The 24,733-nt window shown below is 40.3% G+C and overlaps 1 protein-coding gene across 5 annotated transcripts in view; it reads right to left on the bottom strand.

Moving 5' to 3' along the window:
• ATM (ATM serine/threonine kinase) overlaps positions 1-24,733 on the bottom strand; it is a 118,014-nt gene that overhangs the window by 20,233 nt on the left and 73,048 nt on the right. For 4 of the 5 annotated variants that reach the window (XM_037890308.2, XM_037890312.2, XM_037890318.2 and 1 more), the window contains 18 exons: positions 23,884-24,055; positions 23,292-23,433; positions 22,062-22,238; positions 19,208-19,385; positions 18,255-18,342; positions 17,637-17,792; positions 16,440-16,548; positions 15,422-15,510; positions 15,236-15,338; positions 13,802-13,950; positions 8,635-8,739; positions 7,999-8,118; positions 6,616-6,850; positions 3,674-3,841; positions 3,399-3,518; positions 2,282-2,499; positions 1,559-1,766; positions 161-274 (listed from right to left, as the gene is read on the bottom strand). In XM_037890308.2, coding sequence (XP_037746236.1) covers positions 161-274; positions 1,559-1,766; positions 2,282-2,499; positions 3,399-3,518; positions 3,674-3,841; positions 6,616-6,850; positions 7,999-8,118; positions 8,635-8,739; positions 13,802-13,950; positions 15,236-15,338; positions 15,422-15,510; positions 16,440-16,548; positions 17,637-17,792; positions 18,255-18,342; positions 19,208-19,385; positions 22,062-22,238; positions 23,292-23,433; positions 23,884-24,055 — 2,651 coding nt within the window. The remainder of the gene's footprint in view (positions 1-160; positions 275-1,558; positions 1,767-2,281; positions 2,500-3,398; positions 3,519-3,673; positions 3,842-6,615; positions 6,851-7,998; positions 8,119-8,634; positions 8,740-13,801; positions 13,951-15,235; positions 15,339-15,421; positions 15,511-16,439; positions 16,549-17,636; positions 17,793-18,254; positions 18,343-19,207; positions 19,386-22,061; positions 22,239-23,291; positions 23,434-23,883; positions 24,056-24,733) is intronic. The other variant, XR_005223994.2, reaches the window with a different exon arrangement.

Raw genomic sequence — 24,733 nt, 5'->3', positions numbered from 1 at the left:
ATTCTGTAATGGAATAATGGAATAGTTTAGGCTACATGACTCAGTCAAGATAGAATTGTGCTAAAGAAGATGCATGTTCTCTTTAGGAGTTTTAACATAAGTAAGATGCATCTCTGTACCATTAATCTAATCACAATACTTATGATTTAGTATTAATTACATTATTTAAAACTTCATGAAATCCCAGACAGCCCATGATCTTGGTTCCCATTCGAGCAGCCAGCTGGTACATCAGAGGCAAAAACTTGTATGACGGAATCTTCTCTGCATCTGTCTGTTGAAAAATAAATCAGATGTAACGCAACAATGCACATAAAAGAGATCACAAACACAAATCAGTAGATAAGCACCAGTGGGTTTGTACTGACATTTTAAAAACATTTTAAAAATATTTATTGGCTGCCCTGGTGGCAGCATGCTGCACACCGCTCCCTCCTCACTCGTCGCTTGCGGGGTGCCACAAGTCCCCCTGCTTGCAGCTTGATCAGTATCCAGCAGCACAACTGCTCCTGGGTTTGAGCTATCAGGATCAGACTCAGCCAGCTTTGCTATTAAGTAGCAAATTCAGTTCAAAGTAGCCTTACTGGTTTCTAAAACGCTGAGTGGGACTGACCCTGATTATATGAAAGACCTCTTCATTCAGTCACTGCCTGATGGCTTTTTATTAATATTATTAAAAGTGCTATTATTGTTATTTTATTACAGCAGTGCTTGGATGCCTCAATTAAGATTGAGGCCCCACTGTTCTGGGTACTATAAAAACGGATGGTAAGACAGTCCCCAACCGGGAAAGCTTACAAAATAATTTAAAACAAGAAACAACTTAAGTGTATTAAAAAACATATAAAGGAAAGAAGGGAGGACAAGGATGCCTGTAAAAGGAACACATGATTACATAGACTTATTCAATTGTTCCAAGTAATTCTAGTTTTTAAAAATTAATTATAAGACAGAGAAAAGAAATAAGCTAGATATCAGCAATCACTATTGGCAATGTGTTTAACCCTTATCACTTAGGTATTTCCTTCAGGTATCATGGTAGATGCTTACAATCTAAATTAGGCATAACCCAGGAAAGAATGAGAAAGGGAAGGGTAAAAGGTAAGGGAAAGACAAGGGTACAACAGTGAAAGATCAAGAGAGGTGCTTAATGTTATGGACACTTTTGCTAACTTTTGTTATTAAAAATGTAGGGGACGGAAACAGAAAAGAGGACCACAGTTAATGATGAAGGGTGATAAATGAACAGTACATAAAGTGAGAGTTGAGGAAAGACTGAAGAAGGCTGGTGTACAGGTCATGTGCCAGACTCCAGGCATATGGGCACCTTGAGAAAGTGAGTAGAGTAGCTAATGGAAGGAGGCAGATGGAGAAAGCAAATAAGTGAGCTGTTTTGGAAGAGTGCAGTGCAGGACATAGTCATTAAGATACAAATGAGAGACGAGAGGTGGACACACTGGCAGAGCTGTGCAGGTCCTAGCATGTGAGAATGAGGAATCTGAATTTGATTTTCATGTAGAATCAAAAGGATAAGAAAAAAGTAAGAGCAGAAACTTACCTTCATCATTCCATTGACTTCAAAAACTCCAGAGTTCTCAAGCCAGAGGGAGCAGAGGCGGAAGATCCACATATCATGCTCCTCTCCACTAAGTAAGCAACTGATGTAGTTCTCTACCGCTTTGCACAAGAAACGTTTACGATCTTCACTCAGTGCACGAATTGCACATTCATCAAGTTCAAGCTCCCGCTGAACCTTCACTGTGTATCTATGAATGGACATTAACCATCTGTTAAAACACTGATGGGAAGGCAGGCTGGAGTTCTCTCACCTACAACTTTAAGAAATTTTCCAGCATTTTATACTTGCTTTTGTATCAGCAAAGAAAATCAAGCAATCCTTAGATCAAGTACCCTCACTGTCCTCCTCATTTGGGTACACTGGGCACCCTTGTTCTGTGATTAAAACACACTGAAAATCTAGTCCCATTTTTTTGTAATGACTGGACGTGAACACACCAATGTAAAAGTGAATTTCTGGCAATAGAAACAAGCACGAAGACTTGACCCACCTCCTACAGAAAACAGAGAACCACTAAAGCTTAGAGTTTTCCCTCACTTTCCCTTCCTCTTACTAAGGATAGAAGAAAAATAGTCAGATGAACTCTAAGATTCCATCAGCTCTCCTGCATGTGCAAATCCCAAATCTGGTTACACTTTGCTCTCCTCTCTGGTGCTGTATGGCAATTAGCTATAGTTACCTCCCCTCAATCTGGACACCCACCTGTTTGTCTGAACCCTGTGCTCCTTTAGGAGGCCAATTTCCTCCTTGGCCTTCTTCAGCAAAGCTTGCTTGTTTTCAAACTCTGAGGATTTCATGTAGTTCTCAATTCTTTGGTACTGAGTATCAGAGAAACGAGCTAAAGAAAGGAAAGCCTTCATCTTTCCACTCTTTAGCTCACCACTGCTGTCTCCACTGTGGCTCCCAGCAATTTCCACTGCCTAAGAGGAAAGTTACAAATATAGAAATGATATGACTGATGATCATGTTCGCATAATAGCTATAGCTAATGTCTACTCTCATACTGCTTGATTAAACAATTATTATTATTTAATGTTTGTATATACTAGCAGATGCACATACAAAATAAAACCAACTGTGTTAAAGTATTTTTTTCCTAAGTGAATGTAATCCTCAGAAAGGACTTGGATTTTTCAGAGCTAGCAGTTGATGCCCATTTTAGTTACAGAACCTAATGGAATTCCTCCAACACTTACTATGTATTACTCATATAATAACAGTTGTCCATGGTGCTTTACAGTACAGATAAAGAAAGATTCTCTGCCATGAAGAGCTTACAGTCTAAGAAGGGCAGTCTAACAAACGAAAGACAAGGAGATGACAACACAAGATAGAAGAGAGGCTGGAGTTACAAGTGAAACGGAGATGATGGTGAAGGTATTTGGAGAATATAAGAAAAGTCAGAAGGGATAACTACAACTGAAGAGTCACAAATTAGAGGGAGTAATGAAGTGAGTGGCAAGCAATACTGGAAGCAATGAGGCGGCTGCCGAGAGAATACAAGATGAGAGATCAGTGAGAGTGCAGACCATACTGAAGGCAAGATCAAGGGAGTAACCCCTACAGTGAGCGGAGGAGTACAAAAGTCAAATAATTTTACCTCCAAACAGGCTATTAAATCTAAGTTTCACTGTGGAGTCTACAAAATCATTAATAAAAATGGTATCTGCATCTGAGATGTTATTCTAGAATATATTGAAAATCATAGTATCAATATGAAAAAAATGAATGCGGCATTGTAAAATTTACTTTGACATTTTTACAAGGTATTATATACAGAAGAATCTAGTTAGTTGCATGTTTCCAAGAACCACCCTACCTTTTCTAAGTATTTCTGCATGATAACTGTAGGGTTTTCCAAACATGTTTCTGCTAACCAGTTTCCACATAACCTCAGACACTCTGTGTATATCAGTCTTAGGCTCGGATCATTCTCAACCTTTGGAGAAGCACATTTTTAGAAAAAAATATCAGACTTCAACTCAAAAGTAATTTTCTATATAAGATGGTCAACCTGTAAAACCTTTTTTCCCATCTAAATACAGCAAATTAAATTAATTAGGCCCGATGTCAAGGTTACATGTTGACACACACCTGAAACAAATTTGTATCCAATTTCTTGATCATCTCCTTGAGAATACTCAGTGCTAGACTTTCTTCTTTTTTAGCCCAGAAAACCTGAGCTTCCTCCAGTTGCCACTCAGAGACTACACACATAGCTGGATTGTATTGCTTGATCTGAAACATTGCTCTTTCAGGAAGCTGAAATAGAAAAACTAAATTGTCAATTATATTTGTAAGTAATGGACACATTTCATAACAGGCTCTCTGACACCATCAGTACTTTATTTTATTTCTTTAAGACATCCCTCTTCTGCCTGCTTCGTGTTAAGAATTGTTTTGTTGGGAAGAAGGCAAGGTCTTTTTACACGTTAGAGCACAGGCATAGGCTACCCTATCATTCTGATAACCAACAAGTTTCAAAGTATAGATTCTTGAACTGAGCTTCACAAAACATTAAATGAAGCATTAACATTTAACATTGTAATTACTGTGAGGTAATAAGACAATATGGGACAGTGAGCTGGCTTATATTCATAACCAAAAGACTGTTAAAAAAGAGGTTCAAAATGTGTTTTAATGGAGGCCAGGTAATCCACCAAAACAATATTACATTTTTGTTACAAACATTCTACACAATTTAAAAAACCCAAATGTCAGAATGCCAGTAAAGAACCGTTAAGGGCTTGGCTACACTTGCGAGTTAGAGCGCATTAAAGCAGCCCCGGGCACCCTAGCTCACTACCCGTCCACACTGGCAAGGCACGTAGAGCGCTCTGACTCCACGGCTAGAGCGCTCCTGGTACTCCACCTCGGCGAGAAGATTAACGCTTGTTGCAACTTGGCTGAAATGCCTGGGCGTCAGTGTGAACGAGGTGTTGCATTACTGCGCTCTGATCAGCCTCCGGAAACGTCCCATAATCCCTTTAAGTCAAGTGGCCACTCTTCTCATTGTTTTGAACTCACTGTAGGAATGTGGATATGCCCTTTGAAAGCTCCGTTTCTGACAGCTGGCATGCTTATCTGCTCTGAGACAAAGCAACCATTAGTGTGGAATGCTGTGTGAGAGAGAGAAAGGTGGGGGGGGGAGGGAAGAGGGGTCTGCTGCTGTCTGAACTTACAAGACAGCATGCTGACATGCTCTCAGCCCCCCAAAAACCCATTCTCTCTTCCCCCACATACACACAACACACTCCCTGTCACACTCCACCCAACCCTCCCCCCCATTTGAAAAGCACATTGCAGCCACTTGCATGCTGGGATAACTACCATAATGCACTGCTCCCTGTGGCCGTTGCAAGAGCTGCTAATGTGGCCATGCCAGTACGCTTGTAGCTATCAGTGTGGACAGACTGCAGCACTTTCCCTACTGCGCTCTATGAAGGCTGGTTTAACTCAAAGCACTCTACATCTGCAAGTGTAGCCATGCCCTAAGTGACCCAGCCCATTCCTGACTAACATATAATCCCTCAGCACTACTCACTTTATCCAAATATACACAGTCCCCTCAACCTTTCCCTCTAAAATTTGCAATCATATGCAAATATCAAAATAACAAAATTACCAAATTATTGGAAATTGATCCCTTAAGTAGGAAATGTGGTTTGACAATCTCCTGCATATATTTTTGCAAATATTAGGGGACAAAGGTGAGGTTTTTCTATTCAGGTTCTTATAAGGCACTCAGAGTATCTGAGATTAGGTGGGCAGTGTAAATTGGGTTGATGAGGTGATAAGGGTAAGATATGAAAGATTATATAGCAATGAATCTCTTAAGCCATGTTGGAGACGCTGAGTGCTTGTCTACTCTACAAAATTAGACTGACTTAAGTTAGGTCGACCTATAGCCATTGTAGCAATTAAATAGGCTGTTTGGTGTCCACGCTGCCCTCCTCCTTCCGGGAGTGTGCATCCTCATCAGAAGCGCTTTCACTGACTGAAGTGGGGCACTGTGGGGAACTGACAGCTGCAGGGCTCACATTTCAACTCCTGTTGGCCAGCTGGAGCTCACAAAGGAAGCCCCTCACCCTGGGGCTGACAGCTGGAGCTGACGGCTGGAGCCAGAGAAAAAATGGCCTTAGTGAAATCATGGCACCAGTGAAGTCAATGGAAGCTTTGCATTTGACTTTAATGGGCCAGGATTTCACCCACTATGTGCCTTAGAAACATTCTTAAATCAACTTCTAGAAAAATTTTAAAACATCCTAAACTTTATAATTTCACATGCCATGTCTCATTCCAGGGTCGATATTTTCTAAGACTGGTTTTATTTCAAGGAATAGGGATATAAAGAGGATATAAAAAGTATTGCAGCATCATAATTCTGGGCCAGAGCTGTTAACCAAGCCCCATATGCACAAAATGTATTACTGGTGCTCACACGGTAGCCAGAAATAGCCCAGGTTACCTTTCACATCCTACATTGAGTTTTCAGGTCAGACAGATGTAACCGAAAATTGAACACATTTGATTTAGAAGTCATTGGGATAAAAAAAAAATTGGAATTCTACAAGATAATTCATAGAGATTGACTTTTCAGAATATAATGGCACTTTAAGTGTATATATATTTGAACATGACACCAAGATGCTGATGTTGAGGAATTCTTTCTGCAACTCTATCCTGGAATGCTGGGAGAATCTATGGCACGATGATGAAGTTTTACATCTACCCAGTGTACCAAACTGGAGTTACAAAAGTTGTAGAAACATCATTTACAGGTAAAAATTCCAGTTTTATAACATATACTGCATGGAAAGGCGTGTAATTATGAACAAAAATGTGAAGATATGTGTGTAGCATTCATAAAATATTATGTAGGTTGACTCTCTAGACAAACAATTCAATGAATAAACTTAGACGGAGTATAGGAATTTAAGCATAGTTGGTCTTCAGCATTATAGTGAAAAAATTCCTTGTTAACTGGAGAAGTAAGTGTTTTTCAGACTGATTCTTGCTGGACCTACGGTAGTTACCTGAGTGTTTTTGGCAGTTCGTGCCAATTTGGACAATTCCACTAGATGTTTGGTGAGAATGTCTTTAATACATTCTCTTTTGGAATTCTCACTTTCCTTCTCAAGAAGGATCTCCAGAATTACAGTCCGTAAGGCCATGATAGGCTCCTGGAAACCAAAGTCACTGTCCTTGAGAAGCTGGGACTGTCTCTGCCACTTCAGATAAATGTCATTCAGTTGTTTGTTAGTAACAGATCTGAAATCACAGACATTAAGAAAGGAAAAGGAAAAAAGAGCTGCTATTACTTCTGACCAAATATTAATGAAATCTGAGATGTGAAGGAGCTTGTTTTACAAATCCCAGGACTATAAAACAATTGAAGTCAGTAGGTCACAATATATGGTCCAGAAAGCAAAAATAGTTCATGAAATCCTTCCTGGTCATGCGCAGAACAAACATCTTGAAAAGCAAGCAAGTGGAGGATAGGGATTATAAAAGGATTTTCAACATTTATAAGAAGTTACACAAAACAGCTGATTTAAAGCAAACCCAGGTTTGTGAGAGGAACATTTGGGAGGCACGACAATTCCAGTGTACACGTTCTTGAATACTTGTTTGAATTTAATTTGCTAAGTTCTAGTATGTGATAAGGCTGATAAAAAAGCTGGCAAAGGGAATCTTAATCTGTATCTACATGTACATGGCTGCATGACAGAATAAGGGTATATCTACACGTGGAGCTGTGGGTATGATTCCCAGCTTGAGCAGACATACTCACACTAGCTCTCATCAAGTTAGCATGCTAAAAATAGAACACGGCTGCAGCAGCACAAGCTACAGGATGGTGTGTTTTATATGGCCCATATTTTTATTATACTGCATGCCTTTCAGATGTACTGTTTTATCTTGTTAGAGTATAAGCTCTTTGGGGGGTACTGTATCCTTTTTTGTGTTTATACAGCACCTAGCACATTGTAGGAGCTTCTGGAAAAAAAATACTACTAAATCATTAACAAATCTTAGTCCTGACAATGTTTACAATAAACTGAAATAAAGACAGTCCATGCCCTGCAGAACTAACAGTTTAGAAGGTAAATAAATAGAAAACAGGATGCACTGGGAAATCCAGAAAAGTCCAATATAGTGGATTTTCATAATACCACCATTCTTTTCCTGTCTTTATAAGCAGGAAAATATTTATAGAAAAAGGCCTTTATTTATAACTAGAGTACCTGCGAAGTTGCTTGTAAAGGTGGTATCTATAAAGTATATTTGTTAAAGAAGGAAAACAGAGGGACTAGCCTCTAGTTACAGGTTGCTTAAAAATAGCTGAGAGGTGCAAGAACAACATCAGACTCATAGCTAGAACTGGAAGAGGAATTTAACATGAAGAAATAAAATACCTGGAGAAAAGCTGTCCTATGTTTTCCAACTCTCCAATGATCTGTAATCTGCAGAGTGTGGGATACAATGAAAACACAGACTCAAGACTGCCTTTGCACAGCTCCTCTACTTCGCTCACCCTAGGGATACAATACAACAATGCTAAATACCTTTATCTATTGACAACATAGTTTACATGTACAGAATAGATATCAAATATAAAGTATATAGCACCAACACATATTTTATATTTCAGTTTAGTAAGAATTTTGCATTATTATTAAAATCAAAAATTCAAGGTTTCTCCCTTAAGAATCTAAATGAAAATGCGACCAGGTGTACTGTCTCATAGCCTATATGACATTCAATTTAAAGGGACTACTCAGAAGTAACTTTCTATCTATTAACAGGAAGGGGATGTACACTAACAGAAGGTCATTTCTCCATAGAAAGTAACTCTATTTTTTAAAAAATTAAATTTGTCCCTTCCTCATAGCAACTTCTTGCTGCTCTCTTGAAAACTGCTGGTACTTTGGTGTAACAGGACCTGCAGAGACAAGGACTTGTTATGGCATAAAATGCCAGTAGTTTGTCTACAGCTGCACAAACACAACAAGGTTTTACACACAGAATATTTATAGGCATTTGGTTTTTACCTGGCATCTTTCAGGCCTTCATGGAAAGCAGAGAATTCTCTGTCTCTTAAAGACTGCAGAGCATTATACAATGATTCATGGTAGCCTGATCTTCCCATCTCATCTCTGTAAAAAAAAAAAAAGATTAAAAACAGCAAAATTATATTTACACTTAAGGTCATCAATAATCGTTATGATTGAAAACTACAGCATTAACATTCTCTTTGATATAGTACATTTAAGTCATTTTGGTGGTGTCTTCATAAAAGACACAAAATAACCTAACTGAATAAGGAGTACAGTCAGGAATTTTTTAAGTGGTTAGGTAAAGATTTGCCTAAAAAAATAAAAAGCAACCCTGTAACACAATACATTCCTGTAAGCCTAAGTTATTGTTTTCCAGTAAACAAAATAAAAAGGAAGTGAGAAATTATTAAAATTGTATTTTATACATGGAGTCAAAATTTCAAATTACATTAAAATATATGTAATTATTCCAAAAACTATCATACAATAAATCTACAAATTTAACCTAAACAACAAAATGCACGCATGTAAAGGTTCTTGTATTATCTGACTGCGTTCTAATGTGTACATCAGTATTGTATTAATAGCAATTCTGGATCTGGATCACCTTTCCAGGGCAGTGTCATCTGCCACTGAGCATGTCCATGAGGTGCAGATCATGAAAAAAACACCTTCCAAATATGGAGGATAACTGTGATATAAGCAGTCACAGACAATCTGACGGCAGTACCAAGGGTGCAGCAGATGGTGGTGCTGGCCCAGTAAAAGGGCAGTGATGCCTAAAGATGGTACTGAACATGGTGAATGTAAGCTGCCATCAAATAAGTCTGTTGTCAATGACATACTATAAAGGCATGCAATTGCCCCTCCAGAAGTAACTCTGGAAAGGCAGAGGAACTATGATGGGGTCAGTGGCATTTGCTAGGATAAGGATCTCTGCATCCTCATTTGTCGCCTAGTTGTTGCAATTTTTGCACTGGTATGGCACATGGCTTACATGGATGAGAAAGGGGGACTGGAACTGCATACACATTTTCCACTATTCACAGTGCAGGTGATTCAGCAATGCAACACTGACTCTACTACCTCTGAATCCAAGTCCCGTGGTGATGGTGACAGGCAGAGGATGCTGCTGGAGGTCCTTAGTCACAAATCCTGCACACAGATGGCCTGGGAGTGATGGTCACTCATCACAGACTGGAGCAAATGCCATGATCAGATCCTTCCTTGGTGTCAGAGTCATCCTACCTAGGGACAGTGCTGCTCTCCTCAAATGGGGAAGGGGATGGAAAAAGATCCCTAATAAATTCTTGCTCCAACCAAATTTGTCAGAGTGACATATCTTGGCTGGTCATCCAGCTTTGCTATGGTCTAAATATAAGAAAGACCCCCCCAAAGTTTTGCAGCTAGGAATGTTCACACACTCCTTGACAGAAATGATGGAGTTGAGTGTAGAACCGCTATATTTGTCAGAGTGTTGGTGCGGTATGATATAGATATTTTTGCACTCAGAGTAGACTTGCTGGCAGGACACAGCTACCAGAAGCGAGTGCTGGTTACACCTTTTATTGGATTGGCAAATATGATGATGAATGGAGATATGCTCTGGTGCGGGGTTTGCCACCTGCTTTTTGATTGCCCACAAACTTGAGCCACTGCTGAAGGGTGTTAATGACAGACTTGTGCTCTTCTGCATCGGTCTTGCTACAGGTCGTCATGCTTTTGTCATCATTGCATATGCACTGACAATGACACATCCAGATGACGATATGGACCCCTTTCTGGTCTCCAGGGTCTCCAAAGAAGGTTGCGTGCTGGTTCCCATACTCTTTTTCCTCCTTTTCTGGCTATGCTTATGGATGCATTTCAAGACACAGACAAATGAGTATTTATCCAGTTCCATACTGATGGGACGTTTTCAAGCTGCAACACTGCCATGCTCACACGAAAGTGGCAGATTTACTCATTAAGGAGCGATTATTTGCTGATGACTATGCATTGGTTGCTGACTTGATTGATGACATTAAATTTATACTTGATCACTTCAAATATGCAGTCAGTCATTTTGGTTTCATAGTCCACCTAAAGAAAACTGGAAACCGTACCCAGCATGTGCCAGGGGATACCCAATTATTAAGTTCACCAGTGTCCCTCTTCAGTCAGTAGAGAAGTTTTGCTACCTAGGGAGTATGCTGTCACACAATGCCACAACTGATCTCCATCTCACAATGCCATCTCACAGGGCAAGCCAACTCTGCATTTGATATGCTGTCTCACCACCTATGGCATGATAGGGGCATCAAAATAAGCACTAAGCTAAATGTGTATTGGGCAGTTGTGCTTACAATGCTTCAATGGTTATGAGGTATGGACACCATATCGGACACATATTAGGCAACTTGATCATTTCCACGTGTGCCATCTTCACTCTGTTCGCAGAGTCAAATGGTAAGACAAGATTCCCAATATAAAAATTCTTAATCATTGTTGGATGTCCAGTATTTATATCATGCTGATTAAAGATCAGCTGCGCTGGTCTGGTCATCTCATTCATATGGCCAACTGAAGAATACCCAATGCTATATTTTGTGGTCAGTTAAAGCTAGGCACTCTTTCTCATGGTGGCCAGTCCAAAAGACACACTGAAGTCAAACTTGAAGGCATATCAAGTTGATCTCGGCAACTGGGAAGCAACAGCCTTATAAGAGAGCAAGATGGCAGCAGATCTGTCATGTCGCCATTAACCGCTTTAAAGCAAAGTGCATTAACAACTTATATGAAATATGTGAACATCACAAAGCAATGATACAACAGCCTCCAATAGTCATGGACAATCTTCTCTGTCCTACATGTAACCATGCTTGTGGTTCTTGCATTGGCCTGACCTCACACACAGGTATTCACCTACAGTGTTTGCTGAATCCTTGCATGTCAACACTGGCATGAGACTCCACCTAAGTTCCTTTTAAGCTGTGAAGCCGCCCACCAGTCTATCAAGTGCTGCACACTTCAGGTGCTCCTCCCGCCACTGCTCCTGCCCTCTGCCTTGGAGCCCCTGGCCACCTGCTCCTGGGAGCCTCCTGCTAGCTGTGCGGGGGGGGGAGGGGAGGAGGAGGGTGTGTGTGTGTGTGTGCTGATCTCAGGGTGTCCCCCTCCCCTTGTTCTTCATCTCCACAGAGCTGGGGGGAGGGCAACGGGACATGACAGGGCTCAGGAGTGGGATGGAGCTTGCTGGTGGCTGCTGCTGTGTCTGAAGAAGCAGGCTTCAGACTGATGAATGAGGATCTACTTAAAGGGGCAGCATGTGTCTCTCTCTCTCTCACACACACAACGCACACACAGCTTGTGCCTTTCTCTCTCACACACACACACAGTGTGCCTCCCTCTCTCTCTCTCTCACTCACACACACACAGAGTGTGCCTCCCTCTCACACACAAAGAGTCTTTCACAGTCACCTCCCAACACATACTTTTATTATTATTATTGTTATTTCTTGATACTTCCTGCAATGCACATATATTCTCTGTAATTTTATTCTTTCAAAGTGCTGTCAAAGTGTTTAGTTTTTTGACTGGTCTATGCATTTCATAAACTTATTTCTCTCTTATGCTAATTCTTTGAGTAGTCGTAAAAAGAAAAGGAGTACTTGTTGCACCTTAGAGACTAACCAATTTATTTGAGCATAAGCTTTCATGAGCTACAGCTCACTGCATCCGATGAAGCTCAAATAAATTGGTTAGTCTCTAAGGTGCCACAAGTACTCCTTTTCTTTTTGCGAATACAGACTAACATGGCTGTTACTCTGAAACCTGTCTTTGAGTAGTGAGTTCTAAAATGCCAAACCTGTCCTGGCTAGAGTAATTATCCCTATGGTAACTTTAAAAAAAAAATTATATCTAGGTTTCTGGTTTCTGCTGGTGGTGCACATTACCTCGATATTGGGGCACATAACAAAATTAATTCCGCACATGGATGGAAAAAATTAGAGGGAATTCCACCATCAATAGTCCTAAACTCTCACTCTCTTGCCAGTCCCTTTTCAACAAAAGATTCCCTTTTCCTTAATTCTTGGCCACATATTTTATTTCCAACCTTTTTTCTCTGCCCTTTATTCCCCCTCTCCTTGATCTTTGTCTATTCCCCTTCTTTCCAGCCCAAATATCACTCTCTTTATCTCCCATACTGGACCTGAAGAATCTTTTTATCTAGGTTGTTATACCACACACATTACTGCAGCATTTTAGAATAGCTTGTCTCTGCTACCTTCCCTATACCAGGGCCAAGGGAGCCTCACATGAGTGAGAGCATCCTGAATGCGGCAGTTGGAAGAATGAGTGTCACATGGACTTCCATTAGACGGGAAACATGGAGATAAGCAGCAGCCTCCACAAGATGCTTTTAAGTGAGCACTGTTTCGGTGTAGCAGAAGAGAGTACTGCAGTCAGAAGCACCTCTTTTTCAGATCCATCTCCACAGAAGAAGCCAGGGAGAAAGTTCCCTTCCTCCTGCTTGCAAAATATCGGTGGAAGGACTCAGTGATGTAACTTAAGCCTTTACCAAGATGGGAGGGGATCTAGTCCCTTTTCCCGCTAAAGGGAATATAGGCTTGTTCTCCTCATCAGAGACAAGGTATACACTACTCCGTGCCCAGTACATCATGTCACCCTTAGGCATAAACTATTCCTTATGAGGGAGTAGCCACAGAACCAAATCGGACACTCTTTTCTTCAACTATTGGTGAAGTCACTCTTAAGGATCAAAGAGCAATCTTTTCATTCTCCTATAAATCAAAAATGGATGCAGGAAAGCATTTCTCTCACACTTAAAAAAAAAAGATTCATCTTATTGCTGAGACTAAAAATGAAAAGGCGATTTTAAAGAAAATTATCAGCAAATGAAAAGAGGAAATGCAGCTATAACAGTAGCATTTGCTATAATAGACTGATACACACACAAGACTAACAGGGTTTTTACATGAAAGGGGATTGCTTTTTGTTTTTATTTCAATTGTGCAGATAACTAAGATAAACAATACTGCACCATTTCTGTCCCACAGCAGTTATATTTTGAAGTTTTCCTTTTCCTTAAAGAGGAACAGGATTGTTAGATTAAGCCTTAACAGACTCCAGCTGGAAAAGATAAACAGAGAAGTTGGTTTACTTAGCAGAAGAGATGTGGTCCCACTGCATGTTCCTCCAAGCTGCCTGGTAACGAATCTCCCTCAGTTCAGCACACCACTCTGTGTTCTCGTATTCCAAGCCTTTTAAATAGGTGGAAAGAGTATGGCAGAGCCCAAAATTCTGCAAAGCCTACAATCAGTAAGATTAAAAAAAAAAAGGCAACATTTCACTAGTCTGGGCTGCTTTTCAAATGGATTTGCTTACCCTTTTGTTACCAAAGTAAGATTTCCAGGTGTGGAACTACCATTATTTCTAACCTAAGAACTCTTTAAGTGTAAAGCATTCACAAATAAAAAGGCTCCAGCCTCAGCCATCTCCCAAAACATCATCCACAGAACAAATCTTCTTGACACATGACAAATGAACTGCCTGTGAAATTTTTTCACTCCCCCACTCTTGGGCAGTGGCACCACAGCAGATCACTGACTAAAGGGCCTTCTGCACTTGTGACATGAAGGATTGGCAAGATTTTTCCCTAATTAAGCCTCAGTACTCCTGTGGAGTTGGTAAAGGATCTTTCTATATATTTGGATCATTTAACTAAGTAATGAAATGCAGCTACTCCTGAAGAGGAACATGACAGATGTTCAACAGTGCACAGCAGTAGCAAATGGTTTTGGGGCAGTAAAGGAAGAATCCCAGATAAAACTGAAATTGCAGGAGGAAATTTAGATAGGCAGAAATTAGTTATCAAAGTTGGAATTTAGCCGAATATTGGGGTGAACATCCCATGTCTTACAAAATGGGCCACTGTGTATTTAATGACCACATGTAGACAAGACCTCGATTTTACTTTTTATCTGAAAGATGGTACCATCCAGCAGGACAGTGTACTGGAGGATTAATTCTATAGCAGTGGTTTTCAACCTATGGTCCACAGACTATGTCTAAGGGGTCCACAAAAGGTTGTCATTGTCACAGAACATTGGTTTTCAACCTGTGGTTTGACACCTGGGAGTCTGCAGACTATGCCTAAGATTTCCAAAGGGGTCTGCACTTCCATTTGAAATTTTTTAGGGGTCCGCAAATGAAGCCACTGCTCTATAGTGATTCAGGTGGCAGCGCACTAACAATACCATTACTTCCTGCAGCACCTGTGTTTTTAGGAGATCTTAAGTTTGAGTAATGACTTAACTCTTCTTAGTCTGAAATATCTGATGAGTGTCATAGCACAAGGTGATATGGTTGCAGGCTTCCAAGACGAAAATACAACATAGCATCTCATACTAATAATACATAGTGTGGTCACAGTGAAAGTGCTACTATATGAAAATACATCAAAGACTAAAGCCCAGACTATTATGTTAATAGAATACCAGAACAAAATCAATTTCAGGTTTACTTAAGCAAGAATACTTCTGATCCCTAGAGGGGGTGATTCCTGTATTTATTTCCTACTAAAGGAGTGAATTACCTCTATTATTCCTGCCTGGCGAGTAGCTGGAGGGAGGCTTGCTTCAAGGTCATAGGTTACAAGGGCCTTTCCCCATATGGCCTCGTGTTCATATGTTCTTATCCTGTTACACATAAAGAGTAGTTCTGAGATTTCAAATGCTTCATAAATAAAATTATGTTTTTATAAAAAATGAATAAATTGTACCTAGCTAATGGCTGTAACATTCTTCCTCCACCACAGCCATAGAGACTATCAGGCTCTCCTATACTTCTGTATATTTCCATGAGAAGGTCCTAAGACATACCATCACAAAACAAAACATTTCATAAATTACTTTGGAACAACTTCAATTATAGTATCCATAAATATCTATATATATGCATTAGAAAATCATGTCCGAGATGGTTAACAATGTTTGACATTTACATCAAAAGCAGGAATACTGAGATCCAGTGCAATACTGTCAGACTGCCTAGACCAGACACACACTAAATGCTTACTGTTAAGATTTTTAAAAGAATTTAGGAAATTTGGCTAAAAAGCAAAAGTAGCATAAAATTAATCAACATAAGATGTGAAGCTGACAATTTGAAAGTTGGTGAATGTGATTTATGAAGAATGAAATATTAGTTGAGAGCGATTACTGACTCAGAATAAGTAGTAAACAGATTTGTGCAACATGACACACCATACTATTGTGTAACACCATAGTCATGCTGTTTTGATCTGAGAGAGCTGTTCTTGGTCATTCAAACTCACTACGATCGTCCACTTGCTATATTTTATTGATATATGTAGCATCTCTCTGGAACAAAAGCTCAGTCAACGGTGACCATATGATCAGTTCTTTCATGAGCAAAAATGGTTTCTCTGTGTTTTTATACAATTGCCTGCTACTGCTATTTCAGATGAGTTAGTGTGAGCAAGGGCTGATGTGTTCCCAAATACCCTATTCAGCTCATCAATGAAGGCAATTGAATGTTTTACTTTGAACTAGAGCTAGTAAAAAAAAAAGTTACTCAAAAAAGTTTCGAAAGGGGGATGGGGGAGCAGGAGGGAACATTCAAGAAAATATTTCTCTGAGTTTTGACCAGCTGGGCTCAAAACTCAGACAAGAAATATTGCTTACATTGGAAATACATATGTTGATTATTTCATTTCATTAGGTAGGTTTACTTTAAGATTAGATAATACTTCATATGAGGAAGGCACTATTCCATACTTGTAAGCTTATTCCAGTTTCTTCTTTACTTTTCTCATTCAATCTGTTAATAGTTGGACTTTGGCTTTCTTCTTCAAATGTTAGATTTTTAGATGCTTTGAAAGCAGATCTATAAGAAGGGGACAAACATGTTGAATTAATTGAAAATCAGTACAGGCCACAGAGATGCTGAAATAATCCCTAAAAGGGCCAGATCCCTGGTGTTTCAGAGAAGAGCTTGGCATACCTTGGAGTTGGGCAGTTTCCTACAACCTTTCTGCTTTTAATAGTGAATGCCACTAGATGCCAAACCAGCCCCCAAGGGAAGTTAGAGTAAGTCTTGTGGTTGCTCTAACTTATGCTGATGAATAACAACTTCCAAGGAGCTGCTCAGTTAGTCAATATGGCCAGTTGTTACATCTCCACCCTATCTGAAATGATGTATACCAGTGGTGGGCAACCTGCAGCCCGCGGGCCACACGTGGCCCATCAGGGTAATCCGCTGGTGAGCCGTGAGACAGAATTTACATTGACCGTCTGTAGGCATGGCAACCTGCAGCTCCTAGTGGCTGCGGTTCGCTCGCTGCTTTAATTCTGTGAAGTTATTCTGAGCCAAAATAAACAATTCACTACATTCAGTATTGTATCAGTGTAAAAAAAATAAAAATAATGCATTACATAGGAAAGTTATATGTTCATTGTATACATCATTCATGTCTACACTCAGTATATTATGAGATGCTGAACAGTAAAACCACGTAATTCTGGGCACCATTCTGTTTAAATTTCCCACTCCACTCCCCCATTTCTGATATAATTTAAGCAAGTAATTTGTCATGAACTGCTAGAGTTAAAATTTAATATACTATCCTATTTGGAAGTTGAGATTTAAGACTTTTGGATGATAGAACGTATTAGTTTTTAGCTCTAGTTGTTTTCAAGATACCAGCCACTAAAATCATGCTGGAACTGAAGTGATAAGAAAGCGTTCTGGTAGGTAATCAGAAAGATATGATTTTAACATCTGATAGCTATCATTCTGTCAGGGCTAGAGACACTTTCGTGGGCTAGTACATTTTTCTGAGCTTAAAAAAGGAAGATTTGTCTTCCTGATACATAATTCACCTTTCCTTCTCCAACAAAACACCACTGTACAAACATCCACAACATGGCCTGTTTTGACTGAAATGTGAAGAATTTTCACACAAAAAATAGTACCTTTTTTGTTGTTTGTCTAAGTTTATCTTGTCTGCGTAGATTTCTGTGTAGAGCAAAGCTGTGAAGTGAGCAGCACAAGACTGTGCTACCATAGCAACCTCAAGGTAATTCAACTCCAGCCAGAAACTGTCATCAAAAACTGTACCTGAAAGAGATCTAATTAAATACAGTATTAATACTAATGTAATAATACGAGGCCTGCCCTGTAACATAAAGCTAAACAAAAGAAATACACTGTAACAGTAAAGCCTATACCAACAGGTACTGTTTTATCTCTAAAAAGAAACACACCTACACCATGTAAGATATTTCCAGACAAAAGGTTTTTGGAAACTGCATTCAGTTTAATCTACAACAACCCTTCTGAGGACCCCTATTTTCAAGAGAGCAGATTTCCAGGTATTATATGCAATAAAATGTCACTAGTGTGACATATATGACAATATCACATAAATACACAATGTCTATCTATTACTTTGAATGTTTTGTTTTCTTATTACAGTTATTTAAGTGGCGTCCATGTACATTGCAACTCCTCCAAGGCGTCACCAAGTTTTAGTACAGAGAAAAAAAAGTAATCTTAAATCAAAGCTAATTTTAAAAATAGATACAACTCACCTCTTTTGACTTCTCAAGTAATCAACAACATCAAGCATTGTTCGTCGAGATATTTTATCTAAACCTCCACGAATAAAGGTTTCTGGTTCTACAATTTATATTAAGAGAGAGAGAAGTGTGAATACACATCATAAAATGTCTGATGGTAAAAAAAAGGTGTGGTTTACATTAAGATGAATGATTAAACAGTGAATAATTGCACAAACAAGATTTTCTAAATGCTGTCTGACTAAAACTGGTGTGTGTTTTATATCTAGTGTTAGAAACATAGGCTACATCTACACTACACACCACTGGCGGAGGCATGTAGCGTTCGTGTAGCTACATGCTGCAGTGAAAAGCACACCGTGTCCACACTGCGACGTGTAGCTACACCTCAGTGAAAGGCTCTGCAGAGGGGGGGCAGCAGGGAAAGGCTTCACCTGTGCTGTTGCCAGAGCCTTTCACTGCAGTGAGGAAAGGCTCCAGAAGCAGGAAGCTTTTAGAATCTTTCCCTGTGGCGAGGAAAGGCTCCAGGAGTGAGGAGCTGCCAGAATCTTTCCCTCTGCGAGAGCCTTTCCCCATTGCTGGAGTCATTTCTTGTGGTGGGGAAGGGCTCTAGCAGCTGGGAGCTGGCAGAACCTTTCCCTACTCCTGGAGTCTTTCACTGTGGCAGGGAAGAGCTGATGCAGCAGGACACTACACAGCTAAAACCAGACGTGCCAACAGGGAGGCATGGCTTGGGTGAGTAGAGAGCCATGTAGGGTACACACTCGAGTACATACCCACACCTTTCAGGTGTGTCTTTACTCCACATGCTTATGCACTGCCTCACTGTCTACACTGCTATTTATACCAGTGCTACTCAGGTATGTACACTACATGTCTGCCGTAAGAAGTGCGCAGTGCAGACACGCCCTTAGAGAAAGAGGAGGAAATCATCATTCTTTTCCATGACATTTTCATGTCATTACCTGAATTGGAATTTGCAGGTGTAGTTGATCTGCTCGATGATGAGGAGTATCTGCAACAAGCTGTGAAAAACCTCTGTATATGCATGGACAGAAGATTTCGCCAAGTTTCATTTGGATCATGAAGCAGGATATCATGAATCAGGTACGGGAGCAAAGTCTGACAAAAGTCTGTTTTCACCTGGAACCCACAAGCACACACAGTCAGCTGCTGGTAAACACATTTCTCAGCTCCTAACTATAGTCAAGGTCCACTGGCCAATATGACTCTTTTACTGTAAAACAAATAAAATAAGCTTTATCAACTCATCGATATCAATCTAGTATCTGAATGCCTACTAAAAGAGTGGTTTCAGAGTAGCAGCCATGTTAGTCTGTATCCGCAAAAAGAAAAGGAGGATTTGTGGCACCTTAGAGAGTAACAAATTTATTTGAGCATAAGCTTTCGTGAGCTACAGCTCACTTCATCGCATGCATTCAGTGGAAAATACAGGAGGGAGATTTATGTACACAGAGAACATGAAACAATGGGTGTGACCATACACACTGTAAGGAGAGTGATCAGGTAAGGTGAGCTATTACCAGCAGGAGGGCGGAGGTGGTGGTGGGGAACCTTTTGTAGTGATAATCAAGGTGGGCCATTTCCAGCAGTTGACAAGAACGTCCGAGGAACAGTGGGGGGAGGGGGGGAATAAACATGGGGAAATAGTTTTACTTTGTGCAATGACCCATCCACTCCCAGTCTTTATTCAAGCCTAAATTAATTGTATCCAGTTTGCAAATTAATTCCAATTCAGCAGTCTCTCGTTGGAATCTGTTTTTGAAGTTTTTTTGTTGAAGAATTGCCACTTTTAGGTCTGTAATCGAGTGACCAAAGAGATTGAAGTGTTCTCCGACTGGTTTTTGAATGTTATAGTTCTTGACATCTGATTTGTGTCCATTTATTCTTTTATGTAGAGACTGTCCAGTTTGGCCAATGTACATGGCAGAGGGGCATTGCTGGCGCATGATGGCATATATCACATTGGTAGATGTGCAAGTGAACGAGCCTCTGATAGTGTGGCTGATGTGATTAGGCCATGTGATGGTTTCCCCTGAATAGATATGTGGACACAGTTGGCAACGGGCTTTGTTAGGTTCCTGGGTTAGTGTTTTTGTTGTGTGGTGTGTTGTTCCTTCTGAGTATTTGCTTCAGGTTGGGGGGCTGTCTGTAAGCATGGACTGGCCTGTCTCCCAAGATCTGTGAGAGTGATGGGTCGTCCTTCAGGATAGGTTGTAGATCCTTGATGGTGCGTTGGAGAGGTTTTAGTTGGGGGCTGAAGGTGATGGTTAGTGGTGTTCTGTTATTTTCTTTGTTGGGCCTGTCCTGTAGTAGGTAACTTCTGGGTACCCTTCTGGCTCTGTCAATCTGTTTTTTCACTTGAGCAGGTGGGTATTGTAGTTGTAAGGACGCTTGATAGAGATCTTGTAGGTGTTTGTCTCTGTCTGAGGGGTTGGAGCAAATGCGATTGTATCATAGACTTGGCTGTAGACAACGGATCGTGTGGTGTGGTCTGGATGAAAGCTGGAGGCATGTAGGTAGGCACAGCGGTCAGTAGGTTTCTGGTATAGGGTGGTGTTTATGTGATCATCGCTTATTACTACTGTAGTGTCCAGGAAGTGGATCTCTTGTGTGGACTGATCCAGGATGAGGTTGATGGTGGGATGGAAATTGTTGAAATCATCGTGGAATTCCTCAAGGGCTTCTTTTCCATGGGTCCAGATGATGAGGATGTCATCAATGTAGTGCAACTAGAGTAGGGGCACTAGGGGATGAGAGCTGAGGAAGCGTTGTTCTAAGTCAGCCATAAAAATGTTGGCATACTGTGGGGCCATGTGGGTACCCATAGCAGTGCCGCTGATTTGAGGTATATACTGTCCCCAAATGTGAAATAGTTATGGGTGAGGACAAAGTCACAAAGTTCAGCCACCAGGTTTGCTGTGACATTATTGGGGATTCTGTTCCTGTCGGCTTGTAGTCCATCTTTGTGTGGAATGTTGGTGTAGAGGGCTTCTACGTCCATAGTAGCTAGGATGGTGTTTTCAGGAAGATCACCGATGGATTGTAGTTTCCTCAGGAAGTCAGTGGTGTCTCGAAGATAGCTGGGAGTGCTGGGAGTGTAGGGCCTGAGGAGGGAGTCTACATAGCCAGACAATCCTGCTGTCAGGGTGCCAATGCCTGAGATGATGGGGCGTCCAGGATTTCCAGGTTTATGGATCTTGGGTAGCAGATAGAATACCCCAGGTCGGGGTTCCAGGGGTGTGTCTGTGCGGATTTGTTCTTGTGCTTTTTCAGGGAGTTTCTTCAGCAAACGGTGTAGTTTCTTTTGGTAACTCTCAGTGGGATCATAGGGTAATGGCTTGTAGAAAGTGGTGTTGGAGAGCTGCCTAGCAGCCTCTTGTTCATATTCCAACCTATTCATGGTGACGACAGCACCTCCTTTGTCAGGGTTACCCCTCCACTCTCCTGCTGGTAACAGCTCACCTTACCTGATCACTCTCCTTACAGTGTGTATGGTAACACCCATTGTTTCATGTTCTCTGTGTATATAAATCTCCTCACTGTATTTTCCACTGAATGCATCCGATGAAGTGAGCTGTAGGTCACGAAAGCTTATGCTCAAATAAATTTGTTAGTCTCTAAGGTGTCACAAGTACTCCTTTTCTTTTTACTAAAAGAGTGCTTAATATTTTTTTCTAATTGAAAAAATGGTGATTTTATAACAGAAATTATCTGATATTAATAGGAGTCATGACTAAGTTTACCACAATTATCTTTGGCTGCTGCACATGGAAGCTATATATAAACTGAGCTCACCTCACACATTGGTTTCAGTAACTGAAGAACTTCATTTCTCACTCCTCCACTGTCCAGTAATGAACAAGTCAGATTCTTGATCCAGGTATCGTGACTTACACTCTGAGGAATCCACACACTTGCATCATCCAGGTTTTCTGAAGGACTCTCTCTTTCATTACTTGGTACTTCTAAAAACTACACAAAAACAAAAATTAAATAAAAAAATACAAGGATGTGTTCTTCTAAAAAATAACCAGCGTACACACAACTTGGTCCAAAAATTTAGATGAACAACAAAATTAAACACACACAATGCAGAGTCCGTCTGGATGAAAGCATTTAATCAGACTTAGTTTATATTATAAAATAAACGTAAAATGCTATAATAATGCATGGCTATAGTTAAAACCAAAGAAATCTGGAAATAGTAATGGTATATTTCAGAGTAGCAGCTGTGTTAGTCTGTATTCGTAAAAAGAAAAGGAGTACTTGTAGCACCTTAGAGACTAACAAATTTATTTGAGCATAAGCTTTCGTGAGCTACAGCTCACTTCATCGTGTTTGGGTTTTTGTTTGTTTGTTTTGTTCTGTAGGATCGAATGGAGGCTGCCAGCAAGTACTCCTTTTCTTTTTAGTAATGGTATAGTTTCTCCAGGAAGATCAAGGCCCCACTACACATCATATTTTAGGTTGCAAAGTCAAGTGCTTGAACGGTAGGAAATGCTTGATTTACAGTTGCTCATGCGACCTTAATTCTGCTCCTTTGTACTTCCATCAAGTGCACTGATTAGGCAGCAGTCTTGTGGAAAAAATAGTATGTGATCAAGTAAATAAGGACGTTCATCATAATGTATACATACAGAACATCCTGATAGCAAGGCTGTGGAGTCCTTTCGATGAAAAAGGTAATGGGAGCCCCACAGCTTGGTATATTTGGAACTAAACTTGATCCTGTAAACATTTCACTTAATATCAGGTCTTTTAGTTAATGGGATGACTCACTGTAAACATAAGGTGCAAAAATAAGCGTTTGCAAAAATCAGTCCCCCTGAGAAAGTACAAGAGGTAGGAAAGATGTACAAAAGGAACTAATACTGTACTGGCAGGAAGAGGGGGACTATCTTAAGGATCTTTTCCATCTCTAGATTCTGTAACACTGGTCTTCAGAAATGTTTACAGATCTATATTTGTTTTTATATTTTCTGTTCTCATTACCCTGAACTGCACAAAAATAAATAAAAGAAATACCTTCTTTCTAGACACTCTGAAAGGATGTAGATATATTAACATGGGATCAGCTTTGTTTTTGTAAATCTCCCAAAATTCGTTACCAGCCTTGGTGGCTAAAATGTTTTTCAAACAGGCAGCAGCAGCAGATCGAACACCAATACTGAAAGATAAGCATATCTGAGTAACAGATTCTTTAATAATTTAACATAACCTTATGAAGTCTATGTTAAAAAAGTATGTACATCAAAGATAATTCTAAAGGCACCTGATACTGATGAGCCATAGGATGTGCATTAAGGATGTGTGTTACAAAAGAGATTGCAAATATTTACTCTAACACAAAAAGGCCGCAACTGGCATTGGGCAACAAGATCATTTAGCTAGAATCCACATCCAGCCCCTGACTAAAAGCATTGTAGAACACCACAGATTGCTTGGAATCTGAGTAATCTGAAACTCAAAGTGGATCATTAGTGGAGAGTTAACAGATTGTTGCTTGTGTGCAGGTATTAAATAAAATTATGAGACGGAAGGCAGAAAATCTTTTTACAACAATAGCTACTTTTTTTCATTGGTGCTCGTTTAAGCACCAAATCAAATGTACACTTACCAATCATCTATTAAAGCATTATTTATTAGAATCAGCATTATGAAGACCCACTGAAGTTCTCTATCTTCAAATAAGTCAGCTGCCTTGGAATAGAATGCATTTTTACTATGTTGCAGAGTTATGGTGGAGAAATCTATAGGACCCAGTTCTCCCAAACAACTTCCAACAGCCTCTGCAAATGCAAATATTACTTTTATAGTCTCCAAATAGTAGAGGAAAAAGCTTTATTTTTTTTAGCTGTGTATACGTGTGTGTGTGTGTGTATATATGCATACATATTACATACAGTTTTATGTGAGCCGTCTTGTCCTTTCAACATCTCATGTTAGTAGAAACTAAGGGCACGTCTATACTACAAACTTAAATTTCTCTGTAAGTTTCTGTTAGTTGAGCCCAGAAAGCCTTGGAGATGCCGAGCCTCGGTGCAATGCCCAGGCTCCTGGCAGGAAGCCTCAGTGGCGCTGGGCTTCCCACGGGGAACCCAGGCAGCAGCCGGCTGGGAACCAGGGGGCAATCAGGCTCTGAGCGGGGAGCTGGGTGTGCACAGTCTGTCTCGGAGCGTGGAAACTGGGCAGCGGCATGGCTAAGAGCCAGGAACCTGGGGGAAGCTGGGATTTAGCTGGAGCCTCCTACCCGCCATGGAGTGGCTGCTGGGCTTTCTTGTCAATTTCACGGCTCCAGGACAAACACTAAGTTTCAGACAGAAGGAAATAGACAGACATATGTCTATTTCCTTGCTGCATTCATACAATCCATATTTGTCAGAACAGATTTTGGCTTTCAAGTTTTGACATGTCCACATTCAGCTGTAGCTATGAAAATTCTAGATCTTCTAAAACATATTGTGTAA

This window comes from Chelonia mydas, chromosome 1 (assembly GCF_015237465.2).
Source record: "Chelonia mydas isolate rCheMyd1 chromosome 1, rCheMyd1.pri.v2, whole genome shotgun sequence".
NCBI classification, from domain to species: domain Eukaryota; kingdom Metazoa; phylum Chordata; order Testudines; family Cheloniidae; genus Chelonia; species Chelonia mydas.
This window is presented reverse-complemented; position numbering and strand designations above follow the sequence as displayed.